This window comes from Taudactylus pleione, unplaced genomic scaffold (genome assembly GCF_031769625.1).
Source record: "Taudactylus pleione unplaced genomic scaffold, aTauple2 ptg000066l, whole genome shotgun sequence".
Taxonomy (NCBI): domain Eukaryota; kingdom Metazoa; phylum Chordata; class Amphibia; order Anura; family Myobatrachidae; genus Taudactylus; species Taudactylus pleione.
The window spans coordinates 306715-329148 of record NW_028284468.1 but is presented as its reverse complement, the minus strand read 5'-3'; the positions used below and the strand labels follow the sequence as shown (position 1 = coordinate 329148).

Sequence of the window (22434 nt, the reverse complement as noted above, 5' to 3'; positions counted from 1 at the left end):
TCCCTGTGATCAGCCTCTGCTCTGGAGCTGGCCCTGCAGCACCACCTCAAATCCAGCGCCTGGGCACATGCCCCCCCTGTCCCCACCCCTTTCCCCCACCTCCCAGTTGCGGCCCTGGTACTATACACTTTCATAATTCAATAAAAAAGAATTTAAATAAGAACAAAACACAAAACATGTACAAATAAATCGCCATGAGAGGCCTGAAATCTGAAATATATGCAAATATCAAAACAAGCCCTGTTGTAAAACTCAATCCACTGAAGAAGCCACATCTGGTAAATAGCTTTTGAACAGAAAGATGACTAATACTACAAAAGGTGGAAAATCTTATTTGCTTTTTTATTGAATTATTTGCACACACATACATACATACATATATCTATACATTTCTTTATTATATTTCACTGCTTCAATGTCATTATTTCTTAGTATTATCTATTCATTCACTTGTTAAATCAGTTTTACTGATTATAATTTTCTATTATATTTTATATTATATGTAGCTATTCTTTCCACCAATCACATTCCACTAGTCACACTGGGACCTCCCACACAGTGTATGCATCCAATTACAACTACTGGCACTTTGTTTTCACAATCACTTTTTTACATTATATTTATTGTCATAAATTAGCTCTTTACCACTTTTCACTTTTTCTTTCTAATCCTCATTTCTCTCCTCGTCTCTGCCTCATTAAATGTAATTATAATGGTTTATAATATTTCACCAGAATTTATATCATTGGTATTATGTGATTTTATATTAATCAATATTCTTGCTATGGCACTATGGCGGAGATGTATCAAAGCTTGGAGAGAGACAAAGTAACAACCAATTAGCTCCTAACTGTCACTTTACAGGTTGTATTTAAAAAATGACAGGTAGGAGCTGATTGGTTGGTATTTGATCTCTCTCCAAGGCTTGATATATCTCCCCCTATATCTACTCATCACAACAGGCTCCCAAAATACATTTAGAACAAGTTTTTACAGCCAGATGAAGAAAATCCAAAACGTCATCCCACACAGAGTTGACCTAGTAGTATCCTTTTGGTTTAACTAGGTGGAAAGTTTCTGTGTTTGCAGAGAGTACAGTACTTCCTCACTAGGGGGCATATTTATCATTCATTATTTGCGGGATATGCCTTGATAACGGCAAATATTAAGGATCCCCTAGATGTACCATGGAGGGAGTTCAGCAGATAGCTCTGATATCTGCCGCAGTCCATCCATTTCTGACCGCATATGCAGCCCCCATAGGTTTCTATGGGACCTACTGAGTTGACGGATTCACCAAGCCCAGGAATGCCAAGCATTCTGGAGCTTGACCCAGATAGTTAACGCCATTTGCAGATGGAGTTAGCCTAAAGTAACCTATAGCTACTATATCGCAAAATTTTACGGAAAGGTATCACACTGGTAAGAGAGGTCAGTACTCAGTCTATTTGTCCAGGCAAGTTTAAATAGTTTGCATGGAGGTTCACCTATGCTTTAGTTCTCGCTACGTGATAATGCTCCTGGGATCTACCTCACTGTTGCTAAAACCGGTTCCATTTATGTGTTTACAATTACTGACCTTGACTATACTTTGGACTAGGTTTTGTATGCTGCCAGCCCTGACCATGAAATGTTTAAACTTTATTCTGTCTGTCTTCAGCCTTTGACATGGATGAGTATTATTGTATATGATTTCTTCTATACCCATATATTATATACATTTAGATATAAGTAATGTACATTGGTATTATTGTATGTATTTGTAGGCCAATACTTTGCACATGATCATAAAGTACTTAACTATTATCCACTGACAAATGAACACTGACTGGTGCATAACAACTTGCCATTTATTCCTCTATAGAGGTTGTTATATTAAGTGTTATTCTCATATTCTCTGCCTGTGTCCACATTGGTATGATACATCTAAGAACATTCATTAAGACCTGGTTAGTATCCAGCCTACCTATAAGCCTCAATAGCGATAAGCCTCTAATACTGGTCCTATAGCTGAAGACCTGGGGGCATCTGAGTATTGATAAGTGTGTTCAGCTTTAAGGGGAAGACAGCTGCTATAACTATATAACTATATTGCTGTTTCTAGAGGTCTTATCACTTCTCTCCAGGTAATATTAAAAACAAATCCTTAAGTACTGTAAGTGCCTATTATACTAGAAGCACATTCAACTGAACACATAAAGCAATGCAAGTTATACAATAAAAGTATGACACTATAAATAGTATAAGATAAAGGTAAGTACTACTATTAATTATAACTGTAGTTCTCACAGGTACTTGGAATATAGTCCTGACTTGTTTGAGCCCTGAGGTCATGATGGGATGACTCTTTCTCAGTATGCAGAGTCTTTGATGTTTGGCTCCTTGTTCCTTTGGTTGTGGACATGTTGCCACTGACCTTCCCTTTTAAAATAAAAGGAACATTTAAGTACACAGTTTGTAAGAGGTCTAATGATGGCATTCTGCACACAGCTGTAATATTATCTCATGCTTTCTAAGGTTCTTCCCATGTGAAGGAAACATGTAGCTTTGCTGTTGTTGCTCAGCTATAACTCCAAGAATATGTCATCCACGGCATCAGACAACTTATTTTCTAGTGTGTACCCAGCTTAGGTTGTACGTAGAGATCTGTCTGATTTCAGACGCAGGTCTAGCAGCAAGGAGGGCTGGTGCTGGTGCACGCTGACAGCTATGACGGCTATTTGAATAAGCGTCTGGATAGCAGCATTGCCACCACATAGATACATACGACTCAGCATACGGGCAAATATCCACATTTAGATACGTGTACAAGTGCAATTGCCGACAACTTGCCTGTAACTTTAAATTGGGTGCTTATATTTATAAAAAAAAAAAAAAGTCTCTATACTTTCCCATATATATCACTAAATGAAATGAGTAACACATGAGGAGCCATTCCTACATCTTGGCTCTTCCCAAGGATCTTAGGGCCTGATTCAAAGCTGAACGCTCTGACCAGAGCGCTCGCTCTGAATCAGTGCCCTCCTACCTGAAAATGGAGCGGCCTCCTGGCCGCTCGCATAGCTGTGGGTGACCACCCACAGCATATGCGAGCGGCCAAAAAGATGGTCGCGATGGTCTTTGACCATCGCGAACCATCGGGCTTGCGACGAGACCCTGTGGTAGGGTCTCGCTGCCGCCGTGCCCATGAGTGATTTTGGCTCTATCAGAGCCAAAATCACTCCCACTGACATCATTACTGATGTCAGTGGGCCGGCTTCAGACGGTAGGCGTTCCCTCAACATCGACAGCACGCCCCCTTTGGTGCGAGACCCGGAGCGACGGAGAGCCCGTCGCTATCCGGGTCTTGCGCATGCGCATGACGGAGCTCCCTCCGTCGTGCGCATGTGCAGTGGGGCAACATCGACCCGCTTGCGAGCGTCCTTTGCTCGCGAGCGGGTCTGAATGACCCCCTTAGTGTGCTCCAAATAATGAATATTCAGCATTCACCTAGACAGCGCCTCATCGTGTGTACAGTCAATGCTACCACAGCCTCTCGTTAGGTTGAGCACATACATATAGACTGTGAGGGAAATAAACAGAGAACCATTCCAATGGGTAAATCCAAAAAGCCTATTCATCATATCTAAACTTTCTCTGGAGGTAATTAGGTGTAGAACTCGCATGGAGTTCTACCTAATTACCAGAGGAATTCATCATTCCTCCTCCCTATAGCTATCTATTTCGAAAAGCTGTCATTTTTGCGATGACAGCTTTTCAGGAAAAAGATAGTTATCTCTGTCTACACTAACTTACCTCAAGCTGGAAGCAGTGCTGCGCATGCGCTGTTACATTCGTTAACCCAGCGCATGCGCAGCACTGCCTACAGCTGCGGTAATTTTGTGTGCCCCCCTCCTCCCCCACTCCGCTCTCCTGCCCCCCTCCCCCCTCTCCTCACCTCCCCCCGTCCCCGACTTACCTGCTCGCGCAGCAGCCTCAGGCTCCGTCTGCTATGCTGTCATGTGTTCTCCCAGCAAAACTCAGTAGTTTAGAAAAAAAAAATTTTTTTTTTTCTAAACTTTATTGTGTTCTGCTGGGGAGAACACATGACAGCATAGCAGACGGAGCCAGAGGAGAGTGCAGAGCAATGGACGAAAACGCCAGGAGACAAGCCCAGCTGAAAGCAGGTAAGTGTTACCTACTATACGCCACCTCACAGTGGCATAGGGCAACACCATCAAATTCCGAAAATACATAATTTTTTTAATTTGATGAATAGCCTAATTTCCATATCCCCTACTAATGTATGGGGAGTGTGAAAATTAATGCAGGGGGACTTAACCAGGAGATATCAGTGATATCTCCTGTGTTAAGTATCTTCATGAATTCTAAACTAATGTTAATTAAGGAAAATGTCCTTTTTTAGTGTTGATGAATAGGTCCCTGACTGTTGTTTCTAACTGTAGGAGGTGTCTCTGAACACAGCCAATAGAGTATTCTGCCCATTCCTCTTGCCTAATGGTATTTAACTTATGCAGCATTCTTACATCAATCAGTATTCATAGGAATTCTAGATGAGCAATAGTTAAGCTGCATACACACACGATTTTTTGAACGATTATCGTTAAACGATATCGTTTAACGATAGTAGTTTGAAAAAATTGTTCACTTTCTGAGTCAAACGATGAACGATTATCGTTCATGCGCGTTCACGTTTGTAGTTTGTAGTTCAGTCAGACTTGTCAACTCAACGATTTTCATTAAGGGAATATGCAAAAATCGTTTGTAGTTCAAAAAAATCATTCATTACACTTTAAAAAATCTGACAGATAATCTAACAGAAAATCGTTCATAAAATTGTTCATAAAATCGTTGTGTGTGTATGCAGCTTTAGAGTGAGGGAGTTCTCAGTGCTTAAAATGGAGAGTTTGTGTGGAGGTCACCTAAGCTCTGAAGAGCATTACAGATCACTTGAATAGCAAAAATAAGTTACAGATGTGTCCTCATACATCTAGCGCATGAAACAGCCCTTCCAGTTGCGCTATGCCGTGGCGTGACTCGGTAGAGCAGAGAGTCTTTTCATGCAACTTTTTCCCTTCCATTGAGTCTTATTCACACAGCAATGCGAATAGGACACACAGCCGCTGACACTGTAATATAGCATTGTGCATACAGATATACCCGCAGTCACACACAGAATATAGGCACGCCACATATCAATCTAATCAGCAACATCGCTGAGCTAACAAAACGCAATTGAAGGGAAAAAGTCGCACAAAAAGACGCTCAGTGCTACCGAGTCCATTGGTGCTCACGTGTTATGTAAAACGCAACTTGAAGCGCACAGACGATAGACGTATGTGGACACATCTGTATCCCAATTTCACAAAGCACCTATGCCTCCTTGTAAAAGGGATGTTTCCTGCTGGTATTTACCCGTCTGTGGCTGGCATTCATCTTTGTGTAGTTCTTCCCATGATCTCTTCTTGCACTGTTTGCTACATGTATATACACAGTAACAGCGTAAACATGGCGTCAGCTTGACACCCACAGAGCGACCGCACTGGTAACAGTATTTGAAGAAGGTTTTTCTAAAGAGAAGCAAATAAAGGTGTCAGCACTCATGACCGACAAGGCTGCACATAACACAGACACAGGGGGTGACAGCTCTCACTGAGGTAACGGCACGCTCTCTTCATCAGCCGGCTCCTTCATTATTCTTTTTGTCTTTGTATCTCTGTGCACATCAGGACCACCTGCAATACACATAATGATCAGACAGACTGATTACATTCGCATGCATGGTCTTATTAGTGTCTCAATAGTCTATAATGCTTATAAGTATGAGCTGATTAAAAACACACAAGTGTAATAATCACTTAAATATCACTTAAATAGAGTCATGATGCTTTAGGAACACTCTGCAGATACAGTAGAGGGCCTGAGTCGCAGGTAATGTGGTTACAATTCTGTATAAATGCCTTATTGTGCCTCACTGCCACCAAGTAACGTCCATTCTGCCCATGTCAGAAGTGTTTCAGATTCCACCATCTCAGAGTTGCTTGTACTTGCTCTCAGTTGCGTACACGGGCCGTGACACGTGCGTAGTTTACTAAATCGCAATTTGTCTGCATTCGAAATTGCCTGCAACTTAGGATCAGGCCCTCACTGAGGAACTCTACACCTACATAGCATGTTCTGCCCACTGGAAATGATCATAATCCATTTCTATAGTACTATATACAGACATAAAACACTACAACTACGCAGCATGTTCTAAACATTGGATATGATGTTAATAAGTCTATACTCTCTATACAGACACCTACTCACTATGTGCAGATTACTGGACAAAATCATAATATAAATGTATTAAATTCTATGCAAACATAAGTCACTTCCTCTACTCAACATGACCTGACCATAGGACATGATCATAATACAATGCTACAACACTATTTACAGCCATAAGACACTACACCCTCAACATGACCTGACCACTGGACATGATCATAATACAATGCTATAACACTGTTTACAGACATTACACGCTACACCCTCAACATGACCTGACCACTGGACATGATCATAATACAATGCTATAACACTGTTTACAGCCATAAGACACTACACCCCCAATATGACCTGACCACTGGACATGATCATAATACAATGTTATAACACTATTTACAGCCATAAGACACTACACCCTCAACATGACCTGACCACTGGACATGATCATAATACAATGCTATAACACTGTTTACAGACATTACACGCTACACCCTCAACATGACCTGACCACTGGACCTGACCATAATACAATTCTATAACACTATTTACAGCCATAAGACACTACACCCCCAACATGACCTGACCACTGGACATGACCATAATACAATGTTATAACACTATTTACAGCCATAAGACACTCCAACCCCAATATGACCTGACCACTGGTAATGATCATAATACAATGCTATAACACTATTTAGGGGTCTAGTTACTAAGCAGTGTTATGAGACAGAGTGAAAAGTGATAAGTCTGTGATAAGGTGCCAGCCAATCAGCTCCCAACTGTCATTTTTCAAACACAGCCTGTGAGATGACAGTTTGGAGCTGATTGGCTGGCACCTAATCACTTTTCACTCTTCACTCTTTCTAACACTGCTTAGTAAATAGACCCCTCAAAGACATAGGGCATGATTCAGAGTTGTATGCAAACCCGATGGTTTGCGTACAATTCCGATGGTGGCTGATCGGTGCCTGTGCAGGACCTGTACTACGCATGTGCCGATCAGTGTCTGTGAGATCGCAGACATGCTGCAGCCATTTGTAAGCATAATGCCCATCATGAGAGCTTTCCAGTGGGAATTGTATTATAATCATTTCTTTCTTTCTTGTTTCACATGTATACAACTGGAAAACACAATAGGGGTAGGCCTAGATAGCACCTCAGCAGGACCACCTGCTCGGACCACTTGAGATGACTTTGGATCTACAGTATCATATCAGAGGATTGGCAGAGTGCAGGAAAGTGCCATTTTCTTTGTCTTGCCTAATTACCCTGCAAACAAAAAAACTTAAAGCAGTATGCATTGTAAAAAGAGCTACTGAGAGCTGCACCCACTAACCAAATCAAGGCAAGTAGTTCTGTGCATTTGGCAAATATTACAGACCATGGGCACTGGAATGTCCTGGGAAATCAGGGACATATGGCAAATAAGTATATGGGGGTCACTTACGGACTATGCCTTCCTTTGCCCATTCCTTCTCTTTCATTATTGCTGCCTCCCGAGTGAGATTTCCTAAGTGCTCTAATAGCTGTTTCCGTGAGTTGTAAATATCCCGCTCCTCCGGTGACAAGGCGTGATACGGCGTGTGTGCTATCCTCTTATCCTGCAAAATACAAGTGCATAGCACACTGCTCTGTATACAATAATATATGCACATATACATGCATACAAGGCTGCAACACTCAGGGACTGTAATCCATGCGGGGCAGTTTATTTACAGTATCACATGGAGTGCCTGGGCCACTTTTAATATTTTTTATATTAAATATCAAGATGATAGATACCGCTATGTTCAGCTATATATAAATACAGACATAACATACCTGGAAATACTTGTAATAGGCATAGTCTGTGGCTGTGCCCAATACAGTTCTCTTTCCACTTCCTATAACAATCGGCATCAGGATGTTTGCACCAGCTTTTATAAGCCTGTCCACCTGTGAAATGCAGTTTATTTATTATCAGGTGTTAATGGAAACCTTACTCACCAGCGCCCATATGAGAGAGTTAACAACAAGGATTTACAATCCAGTTGTCATTCATTTTATCCAGGAGTGCAACTTTGAGAAGGGAGTCATTTATTTACTGTTCCCCCTTAAGAATTTTGACTGCATCACATTGAACTGTTTGCCATCATATGCTTACTGGGAAGTACATTCTAAAAATATTCAAGCTATAAAATTGATCCATGTTTATTAGAACAACACTACAAAAGAAAACTAAAATTAGAGTCATGGTAGACTTTCCTAGATAACTCCTTTTCTTCGAGGTCCATAGGGGCCTCAGGGATACCATGGGGATATTATGGTTGGAGAGATTAAGGCAGCAAACAGTTAAAGCTTCAGCTCCCAGGATGCCTCGGGTCCTCCTCCATATATACCCCGCCCCTAGCCACTGGCCTTTAGTTTAGTTAACAAGCCTCAAGGCAGGAGAAGGATAGGGGAGAAGGAAGAGCAATCGTGCACCAGAAACAACTTTTACCCATGCAGCCAGGTGCGTCATGGTGGGTGCTCTGTGGACCCTATGGACCTCGAAGAAAAGGAGTTATCTAGGTAAGTCTACCATAACTCTAATTTTCTTCTTCAGGGTCCATAGGGATCCACAGGGATACCATGGGTATGTCCTAAAGCAATTCCTCTAGGGTGGGGGAAGCTCCTGAGCAGAAAGGAGAACTTGTCACCCAAAGGAAGCATCCTGAGAGGCAAAAGTATCAAAGGCATAATACCTAAGAAAAGTGTGGACAGAACACTACATGGCTGCCTTACACAACTGTTCAGTGGAAGCACCATGACTAAATGCCCACTATGGCCCTACAGACAGAGTAGACTGTGCTGTCACCGTGCTTGGGTCAGTCTGTGTGTACACCTGAGAGATAGTCATGCATAGCCATCTCGCCAGGGTCTGCTTTTTAGCTGGCCATCCTCTTTTGTGAAAACCATATAATACAAAAGAGCATCTGATTTTCTAAAAGAATTTGTACGCTCCACATAAATACGGAGAGCACAAACTACATCCAGCGAGGCTTCACTTACAGAAAGATCTGGAGCCTGAAAAGCTGGCACTACAATTTCTTCATTCACATGAAAACAGGACACTACCTTAGGTAGGTACCCCTTCCTTGTACGAAGAACAGCTTTATACTGGTGAAAAATCAAAAACGGGGAGTGACAAGAAAGCGCTGCCAAATCAGAGACTCTGCGTGCAAAAGAGATAACGAGGAGAAAAAGTGTCTGCAAATCTACAGAGTCCAGAGGTACATATGGTGGAGCTTGTAGCCCTTCAAGAACCCAGGACAAATCCGACGGTGCTACTGGTGGAACAAGAGGAGGCTGAACTCGCATAACTCCTTGGAAAAAAATTCCAACATCTGGTAATGAAGCAATCTTCCTCTGGAACCAGACTGACAGTGCAGAAACCTGCACTCTCAAAGTGGCCAGGCGGAGACCACGGTCTAAACCCGCCTGGAGAAAAGCCAGTACCCTGGAAATCCTGAACACCTAAGGATCATACTTCCTATGGGAAAACCATTGACCAAAAGAATGCCAAACTCTGTAATACAGTAGATGCGGCAGAGGCAGGCTTCCATGCCATAAGCATCGTTTGAATTACAGAACTGGAAAAACCTTCTGCTATTAGGATGGAAGATTCAAAAGCCACACCATCAAAGTCAGACAAGGTAAGTCCGGATGCCGGCAGGGACCCTACATTAGCAGATCCCACCATAGAGGAAGGGGATACGAACTGTCTATTGACAGATTCTGTATGTCGGTGAACCAATGACGTCTGGGCCAAGCCGGAGTCACCAGTATTACTGTTCCGCCTTCCTGCTTGAATTTCCTGAGAACTCTTGGGAGGAGGGAGATAGGAGGAAAGAGATACGCCAGCTTGAAGTCCCATCTTACTGCTAGTGCATCCATGAAGGCTGCTGATGGGTCTCTGGACCTGGATCCGTACCTGGGGACCTTATGGTTGTGACATGATGCCATGAGATCTATCTCTGGTAGACCCCATTTGTTTACCAAGAGCCGAAACACTCCCGGATGGAGAGATCATTCTTCAGTGTGTATGTCCTGGCGAATTAGGAAGTCTGCTTTCCAATTGTGTACTCCCGGTATGAATATTGCCGAGATGGCCGGAAGATGACGTTCTGCCCAAATCAGAACCCTTGCCACTTCTTTCATGGCTGCGTAACTTCTTATGCCTTCCTTATGATTGAGGTAGGCCACTGTTATTGCATTGTCAGACTGGATCTGGACCGGCTTGCCACGTGCCATGACAATCACTTTGTATACTGCTCGCAGTTCCATGATGTATATTGGCAGATGACTTTCCTGATTTGTCCATCTTCCCTGAAAGGTGTGATGACCTGTCACTGCTCCCCATCCGCGAAGACTGTCGTCTGTGGTGAGAAGCCCGCAGTTTGGAATCCAGAATGGCCGCCCTTTGTTCAGATTATCCTTTCTCAGCCACCACAGGAGGGAGTGACAAACCTCTGGAGTAAGAAGGATCCTCTGGGACCTTATTGGATGATACTGTCCATTCCACTTGGAGAGAATCAATTTTTGTAAAGAAGAGTTAAAATGGATTTTCACACTCAAAACACAGAGCCCGTGGGGCCTCAACATTGATAATGAAGTCAAGTCGATCATCACCCAACAATATAGGGTTTACATAACATTAAGAATTTCTGAAACCTAGTAACAGAACAATGTTCACGTTGTATACATGCAATTAAAAGCACAGAGAAACATATGCCAAAAGTGCTTTGATCATCTGAAAGCATTCTAGACCAAACAGCTATTATGAGACATACAACAAGTGTGATACTATAATTATTTATTTATTATCATTTATCATCACTTCATATTTATTTCTGTACACCAAGTACATTGACATTAACTTCAACAAAAGTGGATTAATCCCTTGATATCCAGCATAATAAGAAGTACACCATATACTCCAGGGTGAGTCCAATTTCTTTATACAGGAACCCCTAATGCTGCTAGAGCAATCGGAATATGCACAAGAGTAAGTTATAAACACTGATTGGAGTCTTAACCACTCCCACCAGTATCATGGGATATGCAGTCTCCTATTGAGAACTTGCATAATTCAGCACACAAATGTGTGTGGACGGATATGTCAATTAAGTCCAGCCTATTTAAATCATTACCAGCAGACCTCTACATACGTCCCTGGAGAAGGCAAATAAGCCGCTATGCTGTGGACACAGAAAACTAAATTTCTCGGCATACCCTTGACTTCCGGTTCTGCTTCAACACACGCGGCTCACCATTCTCAGGGTCACTGAGCATCCGCACATGGGGGCATAACAAGGCACGCACCATGACCAGCACCATCCGGACCAATCTCCTCCAGTGTGAGTTGAGCCATCAAACAGCGGCGGTGGACGGCGGAGAACCACGTGACCTCACGGGAGTGTGGGACTCAGCTGTCCCGCCATTGTTGGTGATCCAGGCAGCCCAGAGAAGGTTACTTGTCCATCCATCGGAGACACATAGCGGAGAGGAAGACGAGAATCAGGACCACAGGGTAAGTTGTTGGACCGTAGGGTACGGGACCCCGCCCCTCCAGAGCGCAACACCTGCAACTTTGTTATCAACAAATCATGCATGACTTTTATTATTTCTTTGGTTAGGAGCAAGTGGATATTATTTGACTATTTTTTTCCTTACACATAGGGGACAGTACCCACACCCAGGTCTGTCTCACAACACCTCCAATCAGGAAACTGAACTGCTACTATCCTCCTATTCATCTCCACATCTATCTCCCCCAACCTACCCCTGCACCCCACATTTGTTTGTTGTTTTTTACCCATTTGCATTTTCAATAGGAATAAATGTAACTATCCTGAGAACCTAATCTTTCTGCTGCAAACATAAAACTTGATAACAGTTGTAACATTAAACATAGATTTTTTGAACAATTGCTCTGCTACTAGCTTTATTCTCATTGGAATTAGGGGTATATATACTTATTAATCACCACGCAAGAACAGGTCAAGCGCAGGTACTCATTAATCAAATTCACTCCATATTGCAAAATAGGGGATTTGGGATAGACCCCTGAGTACCAGCCGCTGACACAACAAACCAAGTGTGCGCAGGTTCTAATGAATCCATTTATAATTCCTCTTGTCTATCCTGAGAACCAGTTGCCATAAACACATGGGTTTACTTGACATTAGACAAAATAGGGAAAATAAAGCACAGGAACTATTTTCAAACTTAGAAACTTCCACCAATGCCCAAATCAAAGGACAACATTAACTAGAGAAATTAATACACAAAGAAAACAAAATCCGGTGGGATAAACAGACCTTACAAAAGTATGTGACACAAAACATTACACCAAGGGGCGTAAAAATAAAGAAACAACCATCACACAGTCTGAGTAATGACATATTTATGAAAAAATGGGGAGCCATTTTACATCAATGCTCCCAGAATCTTCTACAATTGATCGTAGACACACATAGTGAGACACTTATCCATCTCAACGCGGAAATATTAGATATTACATCAGGAATTGGACATTTATAAAGAGGATGAGGAATACAAGCATTTAGAAACTATTGCACTAAACAAACTAGAAAAAAATGAGGACACCATAGTTGCCACAAAACAAGCCAAAACTGTAAGAGATAGAGTGGGGAAAACCAAAACGCATAAGAATCCTCTCAAGACAGTTAGAGAAATCATTAAACGACCAGTCACTAACAAACGGCACATACAATCAAACCAGCTCATATAAGGACACCGATCTACAAAAGACTGAACTTAACATACCAACAGTTTATGTCACAAATATGTAATTTAATTTTATGGCCTTTTGGAATAAAGTAATCATAAAGGAATAATAATAATAATAATAATAAAAAAAAAAAAAATGTAATACAAAATATTAATGTTGTAAAGTCTTATTAAATTATTTATATTTGAGCAGCGCTTCTTCCTACTATCTTTGTATGTCACAAATACATAGCACAAATGAATCCCCCCATATTCCAATACTACCAATTAAGCCAAACATCCTTTCTGAATGGGAAGATCCTGCTTTGGATACAAGCACAGACACTGAATTTTCAACTTACAGTGTAGAGGAGACTTCTACCTACGAGAATCTAGCTAGACTCTCACTGGATGCAGGATCTCAGATCACAAAAAATCAGACAACACTACCTACAGCCTCAAATACAGTGGCCATTAACATGACAAACAGACAATCAGAATGGGGTTCCTCTTTTTTTTTTCAGCAACAACAAACGAAACTTAGAGGACACAGACGAGGTTGTAGGGGAGGCAGACACACCCATAAGAAAATCAACCAAATTTCAACTGGAATCGAACCAGTAGGTATCTTCAACCTGAGTAACACCAGATTAAATGATACACATATTTCTGTTCTAAACAAGGGTCTTAAATTTGCCCCACAAAGCAAATTAAACAAATTCGAGACATATCTGGACTTCAATAAATTTATCAGGAAACTAACATTACCAAAGTATCACATAAATAACTTCAATCCGGATCACAAACCGCACGAAAGCTCCACTGGTTTCAAGCATTCTGACCTAAAACCCAAATCCAGATTTTACCCACAACATCTTAGGGGTTTGCATATTGATACTTTTGAGTCACTAGTCATGAGAGATCTGGATACAATCAAACCACACAAACATCAGAATAATTTCACTAAAGCTGAACACACAGCACTGAACAAATTGGCCAATGACCCCAACCTAATTATCAAGCCAGCAGACAAGGGAGGGGGATTAGTCCTTTTAGATAAGGCAGACTACATTTCAGAGTGTTACAGGATATTGAAGGATAAAGAAACCTACGAAATACTAGAGAAAGATCCTACAAGAGATTATCATACACAACTAAAATCCCTCTTGTGGACAGGCTACGAGAGAGGCATACTAACTAAACCAGAACACCAGTTCCTAAATATCAAACATCCAGTAGTACTGGTCTTTTATTACTTGCCTAAACTCCACGAGCACCCCCCAGAAACCACCTGGTAGACCAATTGTTTCCGCCATTATTTCCATAACATCCAATTTATCTCAATACATAGACAGTTTCCTACAACCTTATGTTAAACGTCAAAAATCCTATCTACAAGATACATCAGATATCTTAAGAACAATAGCACAAACCGAATGGCAGCCTGATTGTTGGCTGTGTACATGTGATGTGACTTCACTATATACGGTCATAAACCACAGTCAGGGACTGCAAGCAATAGAACACATCCTTACTGAAGGTACCAGTATACACATTGACCAAAGGGACTTCCTTATTACGAGCATTCAATTTATACTTCAGCACAATTATCTTTGGTTTGATAATCGTTTTTACAGACAGGCCAGTGGCACTGCTATGGGGGACCACATTTGCATAAAGTTATGCAAATTTATTCATGAGCAGATGGGAGGAGGAGACTATCTGGGCTCGGAGCGAACTTGGCCTGAATTTGGTCCTCTGGTGGTGTTTCATTGATGATATATTCTTTATCTGGAGAGGAGACGAAACCTCTCTACAAACGTTCCTAACATACATAAATCCAAACAGCCTCAATCTAGCCTTCACTACAGAACACAACCGCACTCAAGTAAATTTTTTGGACATCACCATTTTTATCAAAGACAACAAATTACATACAAAAAGTTTTCAGAAGACTGTTGACGTAAAGTTACATTTTCTCATCTAGCGGACATCATCCAAACTGGATCACCAATATCCCTCTAGGTCAATTTACTCGTATTAGACGCAATTGCACCCAAGAGTCTGATTACATAGAACAAGGGAGAAACTGCTTTTCAGAAAGCATTCACACTGGAAATAGAACCTCTATTGATCGCAAAACAAAAAGAGAAAATAGATAGCAGGTACACTACTTGCATGGTTACACAATACAGTAGAGATGTGAACTCCTTAAGGAAAATATTGCAAAGACATTGGCATGTACTCTTACAGGACGAACAATTAAGAGACCTCCTTCCTAACAAACCACATCTCATATTCAGAAAGGCACAGGATCTCAATCGTGCACTCAATAAAAATCACATTCCACCAAAAACAAAAATACAGAAGACATTAAATAACTCTCAGCCACAAGGAGGATTCTTCCATTGTGGACATTGCCAAACATGTAAAACTTGCCCAATAACTACAAAACGCATAACATCCTTTACATCAACAACAACAAAGAAAACATTCAGGATTAGGGAGCACATTACATGTGATAGCAACATGGTCATCTACCTGGCAGAATGTAAATGTGGCCTCCAATATGTAGGGAGGACCACCAGGAAATTGAGTGTGAGGTACTCATTAATCAAATTCACTCCAATTTTTGCAGAGACCTGGAATGGAACTGAGAATACCCCACCATATTGAAGGTGGATACCATTGATCCCTGGACCTGCATTGCTAACAGTATGGATACCCTTTGATTGTGTAGCAGCTTGCGTATTTGCAATGATAGGGCCACAATATTGTCTTCTGGCAGAAACGCCATCTGTGGCCGAGAATCCAGAAGAGCTCCCAGATGTACCATCTGCTGTGTTGGAGAAAGTGATAATTTCTTCCAATTGATGGTCCAGCCATGCTTTTATAAGCAGGCTATGGTCAGTTGAAGATGATTTCGTAAAACAACCGGAGTCTATGCCAATATCAGAAGGTCGTCCAGATATAGCAGAATTCTGACTCCCTGATGCCTGAGCTGCCGTCACTGCCATTATTTTGGTAAATACCCGAGGAGCCGTAGATAGGCCACAGGGCAGAGTCTGAATTTGGTAATGTTGCTGAAGTACAGCAAACCGTAAAAATTACTGGCTGAATGGTATAATAGGAACATGCAGATATGCATCCTGAATGTCCAGGGAAACCATGTAATCCCTCAGCTCCATTGCCAAAATAATCGATCGGAGAGTGTCCATACGAAACTTGGGTACATGGATAAACCTGTTGAATGTTTTTAGATTTAGTATAGGGTGATAAGCCCCATTTGGTTTCTGAACCAGATATAGATTGGAATAATAACCCCTTCCCTGTTGCGACAAAGGAACCGGGATTATTACCCCCACCTGCAGCAGGGAGTGAATGGCTTCCCGAAGGGCCAAAGCGCATCTGATGGAGGATCTGTGCAAAAAAACTTCTGGGAAGGATGCCTCCTGAAAGTGAGGGCATACCCGAGAGACCACTCCACGGACCCAGGCATCTGTTGTTGTTTGACGCCAACAAACCGCAAACTGAAGAAGTCGGCCTCCCAACCTGGGATCCCCCAGGAGGAGGCCCACCCCATCAGGCTGGGGATTTGTCGTCTAGTTTAAGAGCTGGAGGTCTTGCTGGGCCAGACCTCTTAGTTTGTTGCCTTGACATTTTGCGAAAAGTAGACATCTTAGAGGAAGGTTGTTCCCTTGCTCGTCCCTGAGGACAGTAGGACTGAAAAGAAACCTGCCTAAACTTTATAGTCGCCGTAGATGGCAGACCTGCTGACTTTGAAGCCGCCACAGTAGCTATTATTTTATCCAACTCTGCTCCAAAAAGTACTTTTCCATAGAAAGCTAAAACTTCCAGCGCCTTCTTTGATCCTGTATCAACTTTCCAGGATCTTAACCAAAGGGCACTGCGTGCCATTATTAAAGCAGCTGATGCGTTAGAATCTAAAATTCCAGCATCTACAGCAGCTCCTCCCAGATAGGAAGCTGCTTCTTGTATGTGGGAGATATACATCATCTGTTCTCTGGTAGCATTTTGTAGAGAATCTTCCAATACTCCCACCCATTCTTCAACAGCTTTGGCTACCCAGGCTCCAGCCATAGCTAGACGAGTAACAGCTCCAGCTGATGAAAATAGTGTTTTAAGACATGCTTCAATTTTTCTATCCGTGGAATCCTTCAGGGAAGATGCTGATGGATTAGGCAATGTAGCATTTCTGATTAAATGTGTCACATGAGTATCCACAGTAGGAGGTACTTCCCGCTTAGCACATACAGAAGCCGGGAAAAGGATACAACGATGTTATTCTTTTATTCACATAAAAACGTTTGTCAGCGTTACCCCATGCCTCATTTTGACCACCTTCCGGTGGTGATTAAACACTGGAGCCTTCTTACTATGAGCTGGTTCATCACCCTGAATATCTAGGATTGATTTAACCGCCTTCACTAAAGAAGGAACATCCACTGTGGACGGATGGTCCTCCTCCCACGAGCTAGACCATGGAGAGGAACCTGGCGAATCATCTAATTCTTCTGTTGATGCGTCCGAATCCATATGTTGATCAGACTAATAAAATTCTAACTTGCGCTTTGGCACCTTAGTAACTACCGGTCTGCTATCAACATTAGATGGAGCCATACTCTGACTAGAATGGCCATAAACATCCTTCCAGGAAGAGTGCATAGGAGGTGCAAACATAGCATACTGTGGACCAAATGATCCACAAACTGCTTCATTACCTGGGACAAAGAGGATACCCAAGATGGCTCTTGTCCAGGGACAGGTAAACCGGACTGGTGAGGTGGCTCTTTATAACGGACAACACACAAACCTTCCTTAATGTCCTGAGGGAACAAATAAGCCGTACATGATTTACATGAAACCAGCACAGAGGGCTCCCTCTCCTGTATCCCTTTATCTTTTGACATGTTCAATAAAGGCAATGATTGCAATGTTATGTGATTACCTTAACAAATTTCTTAATGAATGTGAAGTACTCAGACAAAAACCTCCACCCCAAGAGGATGGAGAAAAAAAAACAGTGATAGTTATAATTGACAGACAGATATAAAAGACAGTGTCAATACAGCAGTTAGCAAACAGTCACATACAATGCATATGTAATATAATTACAATCGACTCTAAATCAACAACACAAACACAAAGGAATGGTAGGATATAGAGCACTATATACCTTAACCAAGGGAGAGGTATACAGGGAGACTGACCCAAACCCTCCTAAGACCAACAGCTACAGGAGCACTGAGTGTGGGCCGTGAAGCATCTCATACACTTATGGAAGGTAGGCGGAGCAACCCAGATGCACAAAACCCTTTGTAGGGAATGCGTCTGGGTCGGAGCTGCCGGAGGAGCGCCTACCTCCCCTAAGCTGCGTAACCAGCCGGGTACATTGGCCTCATGGCAGCAAAAGCATCTGCTGCCGATCCCCGGCGTTAGACGATAAGGCCCCGGTGGTGTAGTGAGGACGCGGACAAATCCCGGGCCTGACTGCAGCGTTCTCTGACACCAGAAGCAAGGACTGCCGCATCATCTCCGTGCGTCCGGTTGCAGTCCGGGTCACAGCATTGCTGCTAGCAAGCTCAGCCACGAGCCGGAATCACCAGACCAGTTACTGGTGTTGCGGCCCGACGGAGGTAAATGGATTCGCAGTTTATGCGTCTTAATTCAGACGCTTAGTACTGCCAACACAAAAACATAAAAATAACATAAAACATAATCTAAAAACTTAAGACTGCCTGAGCAGTCCCGTTACAAAGATGCGTCTTGATCCTACTGCACCAAATGAACAACTGAAGGCCTGTGGCTAGGGGCGGGGTATATATGGAGGAGGACCCGAGGCATCCTGGGAGCTGAATCTTTAACATTGAATCTTTAACATTGCATTGGCCGCTGCCCTCTTGCCCGCTTCGCCAGCCAGCCTGCTTCGCAAGTTAGCCCGCTCTCTCTATCTCCCGCCCGCCCACTCCAACAGCCAGCCAGCCTGCTCCGCCAGCCAGCCAGCCCACTCTCTCTCTACCTCCCACCCTGCCGCCCGCCCGTGACAAGTGAGTGATACGGTTTATCAATGTGCATCAATGTGCATGATAATTTTCTGTGGGGGCCAGCCAATTATATTTTTTGTAGTGGAGAGCAATTTGTTTGTTTATTTTTTGTGTCTGTGTGGTCCAGCCATGTTTTTTTTCAGTGGGAAGCAATATGTCTGTTTGTTTTTTTTGTTTCTGTGGGGGCCAGCCATGTTTTATTTTTAGTAGGGAGCAATGTGTTGAGTTTTTTTGTTTCTGTGGGGGCCAGCCATGGGTTTCTTTTTCTGTAGGGAGCAATGTGGCAGTTGTTTTCTGTGGGGAGCAAAAAAAAAAAAAAAATGATGGTGTGCCTAGGCAATTTTAAAATCTTGTGTACTGTGCCCCGAGTTGAAAAAGGTTGAAAACCACTGGCCTAGAGGGTATTTAAACATTGATATCACCCCAGTGTAGCTTTCAATATTCCTTACCACAATGGACACACACACTAGGGTTACTTTTATCACAAGCCAAATAACCTAACATTAACATAACAATATGTATTTGTAGTGTTGGAGGAAACTGGTGCTGTCAGAGGACACCTACACAAACATGGGGAGAACATATAAACTCCATGTAGTGGAGTTGGAAACCCATGACTGCAACATTGTTAGGCAGAGATGCTTCAAAACCCCAGATATACAACACAGTGCAAACTGAAAGAAATATTAACATGTATTTATTTAATGCTAATAAATGTCAGAAATATATTGAGGACAGAATGTAGAGGAGAGCTGCAGACGTCAGCTTGGCTGTGAGCAAGTGAACGTGACAGGTGGTTAGATACAGAGATGGATAGGATATGCACAGTATGAGGAGAGACAGATAATGATATTGCGTAAGCTGCATCTGCTACATGAGGCCATCAGAGACATTTACAAAAGCGGTTCTAGGAGGCATGAAAAGAGATCTATCCCTGTTCTCCCCAAACTTCAGTATAAATGTGGTGCTCACATGGACTGTGCTTTCACGTAGGACAACCAATCATTTAGAAGGGCAATTGTTTGTTCTGCCCCAGGATGATTCTGCTCCTCTGTATTGTAGCAGGGCCGGATTTCCCGCTAGGCAACCTAGGCGTTCGCCTAGGGCCCGGCAGGTCCTTTGCCCGAAGAATTCTGCATAATTAAAGCCCTCCCAGAGGAGCACTGCGCGAGTACCGCGTGACATCATGACGTCACGCGCTCCCGCCTCCACTCCCAGAGAGTCCCGCGCGGCTGTCTGCACAGTACTCTCTGGAAGGTGTGTGGAGCAGCCGCAGTTGTCTGCGCATAAAAAAGTGACACCCACGCAGCGCACTGACTCACCCGCCGCCGCTCTGTCCCAGCTGCTCCACCTAGCTCCGGCCACAGCCTGCAACTCTGCCAGCCCGCCGCCCACCAGCAGCAGCACCCAGCAAGGCCAGGCAGGTAAGTTCTTACGCTGATGTGCTGCCTGTAACTGAATGGGAGAAAGCTGCTGTGAGGGCAGGGGTGGGTCTGTGCTGTGAGGGCAGAGGGGGGATTCTGTGCTGTGTGGGCAGAGGGGGGATTCTGTTCTGTGAGGGTAGAGGGGGAGGTCTGAGCTGTGAGGGCAGAGGGGGGGTCTGTGCTGTGAGGGCAGAGGGGGGGGTCTGTGCTGTGAGGGCAGAGGGGGGATTCTGTGCTGTGAGGGCAGAGAGGGGATTCTGTTCTGTGAGGGCAGAGGGGGAGGTCTGAGCTGTGAGGGCAGAGGGGGAGGTCTGAGCTGTGAGGGCAGAGGGGGAGGTCTGAGCTGTGAGGGCAGAGGGGGAGGTCTGAGCTGTGAGGGCAGAGGGGGAGGTCTGAGCTGTGAGGGCAGAGGGGGGGGAGTCTGTGCTGTGAGGGCAGAGGGGGGATTCTGTTCTGTGAGGGCAGAGGGGGGATTCTGTTCTATGAGGGCAGAGGGGGAGGTCTGAGCTGTGAGGGCAGAGGGGGAGTCTGTGCTGTGAGGGCAGAGGGGGGGTCTGTGCTGAGAGGGCAGAGGGGGGATCTGTGCTGTGAGGGCAGAGGGGGGATGTGTGCTGTGAGGGCAGAGGGGGGGGTCTGTGCTGTGAGGGCAGGGGGGGTTCTGTGCTGAGAGGGCAGAGCAGGGTTCTGTGCTAAAAGGGCAGAGGGGGATCTGTGCTAAAAGGGCAGAGGGGGATCTGTGCTAAAAGGGCAGAGGGGGATCTGTGCTAAAAGGGCAGAGGGGGATCTGTGCTAAAAGGGCAGAGGGGGATCTGTGCTGGGAGGGGGATCTGTGCTGAGAGTAGAGAGGGGTGAATGCTGATAGGGGAGAGGGGTCTGTGCTGAGAGGGGAGAGGGGTCTGTGCTGAGGGGGGAGAGCTGTTTGTGCTGTGAGGAGAGAGGGGTGCGCAGAGGGGAAAGGGGTCTGTGCTGTATGGGGGGAGGGTTGTGTGCTGAGTGGGGTCTGTGCTTTGAGGAGAGAGGGCTTCTGTGCTATGAGAGGACAGCTGTTTGTGCTGTGTGTAGAGAGGGGTGCTCAGAGGGGAAAGGGGTCTGTGCTGTGATTAGAGGGGTGCTGTGACGGGAGAGGGGTTCATGAATTACGATTGAAAGTATAGTGATATGGATTGTTTGAGGGAGGGGGGCCCCAAAATCGGTATCTTGCCTAGGGCCCCATGAGGTCTAAATCCGGCTCTGTATTGGAGTCATATTGGACACCCAACCCTGGAGTAGCGCAGAGACAGCTTCTATGTGTATCGGTGCCATGGCCCCTGCTTTAATCTCCAGGGGACGTAAAGGGCATAACAGAAAAGGGAATATACATTACACTGCAAGTGCTTGAATTGCAGAACAACATTGCTTCATATCTGGCGTGTATTATATATCCATGGAAGTGGGGTCATGGAATAGATAATTTTTTATTACCACACATTGCATATATAACACATTATAATTATGGTGTATTCAACAACAATTCCATTGCCTGGACAGCGGCTCTTTGGACACTATGTGTAAATATTCTAATGCTGCGCCTGATGGAAATAGACGCCTCCTGTCAGCATCTGCGATCTGAGGGCCTGATGCAACAAGGATCGCAAGTGCAGAAACGCACGCACTCGTCGATTGTTGTCTTCTGCGCATTCATCGCAGTGCGCAAATCAGCCACTGCGAACGGGACTGTGATCGCAGTGCCTACGCAGACCCATCGCAGAGTGATTGATAGGAAGTGCCGTTTGGGGGTGGTGATGGGGGGTGGTCGGCTAAACGCAGGCGTGCCAGTGCGTTTTCAACGCCTTTACAGGGGCGTGCATAAATTAGCCACAGTGTCGGCATACACAGCCTGAGCTCTAGCTGCGTACAGGAAGATTAGCCATTTCTGG

At 43.9% G+C, this 22434-nt stretch overlaps 1 protein-coding gene across 1 annotated transcript in view; it reads right to left on the bottom strand.

Annotated features, from left to right (window-relative positions):
- Positions 1-343: 343 nt before the first annotated feature.
- The window catches only part of ANKMY1 (ankyrin repeat and MYND domain containing 1), a 99035-nt gene continuing 76944 nt past the window's right edge, over positions 344-22434 (bottom strand). Inside the window, exons 13-17 of the mRNA XM_088466415.1 lie at positions 8098-8211; positions 7724-7877; positions 5654-5735; positions 5416-5570; positions 344-2421 (exon numbers count right to left, since the gene is read on the bottom strand). Of these exons, the coding sequence (XP_088322541.1) occupies positions 2267-2421; positions 5416-5570; positions 5654-5735; positions 7724-7877; positions 8098-8211 (660 nt within the window). The 3' untranslated portion in view covers positions 344-2266. The remainder of the gene's footprint in view (positions 2422-5415; positions 5571-5653; positions 5736-7723; positions 7878-8097; positions 8212-22434) is intronic.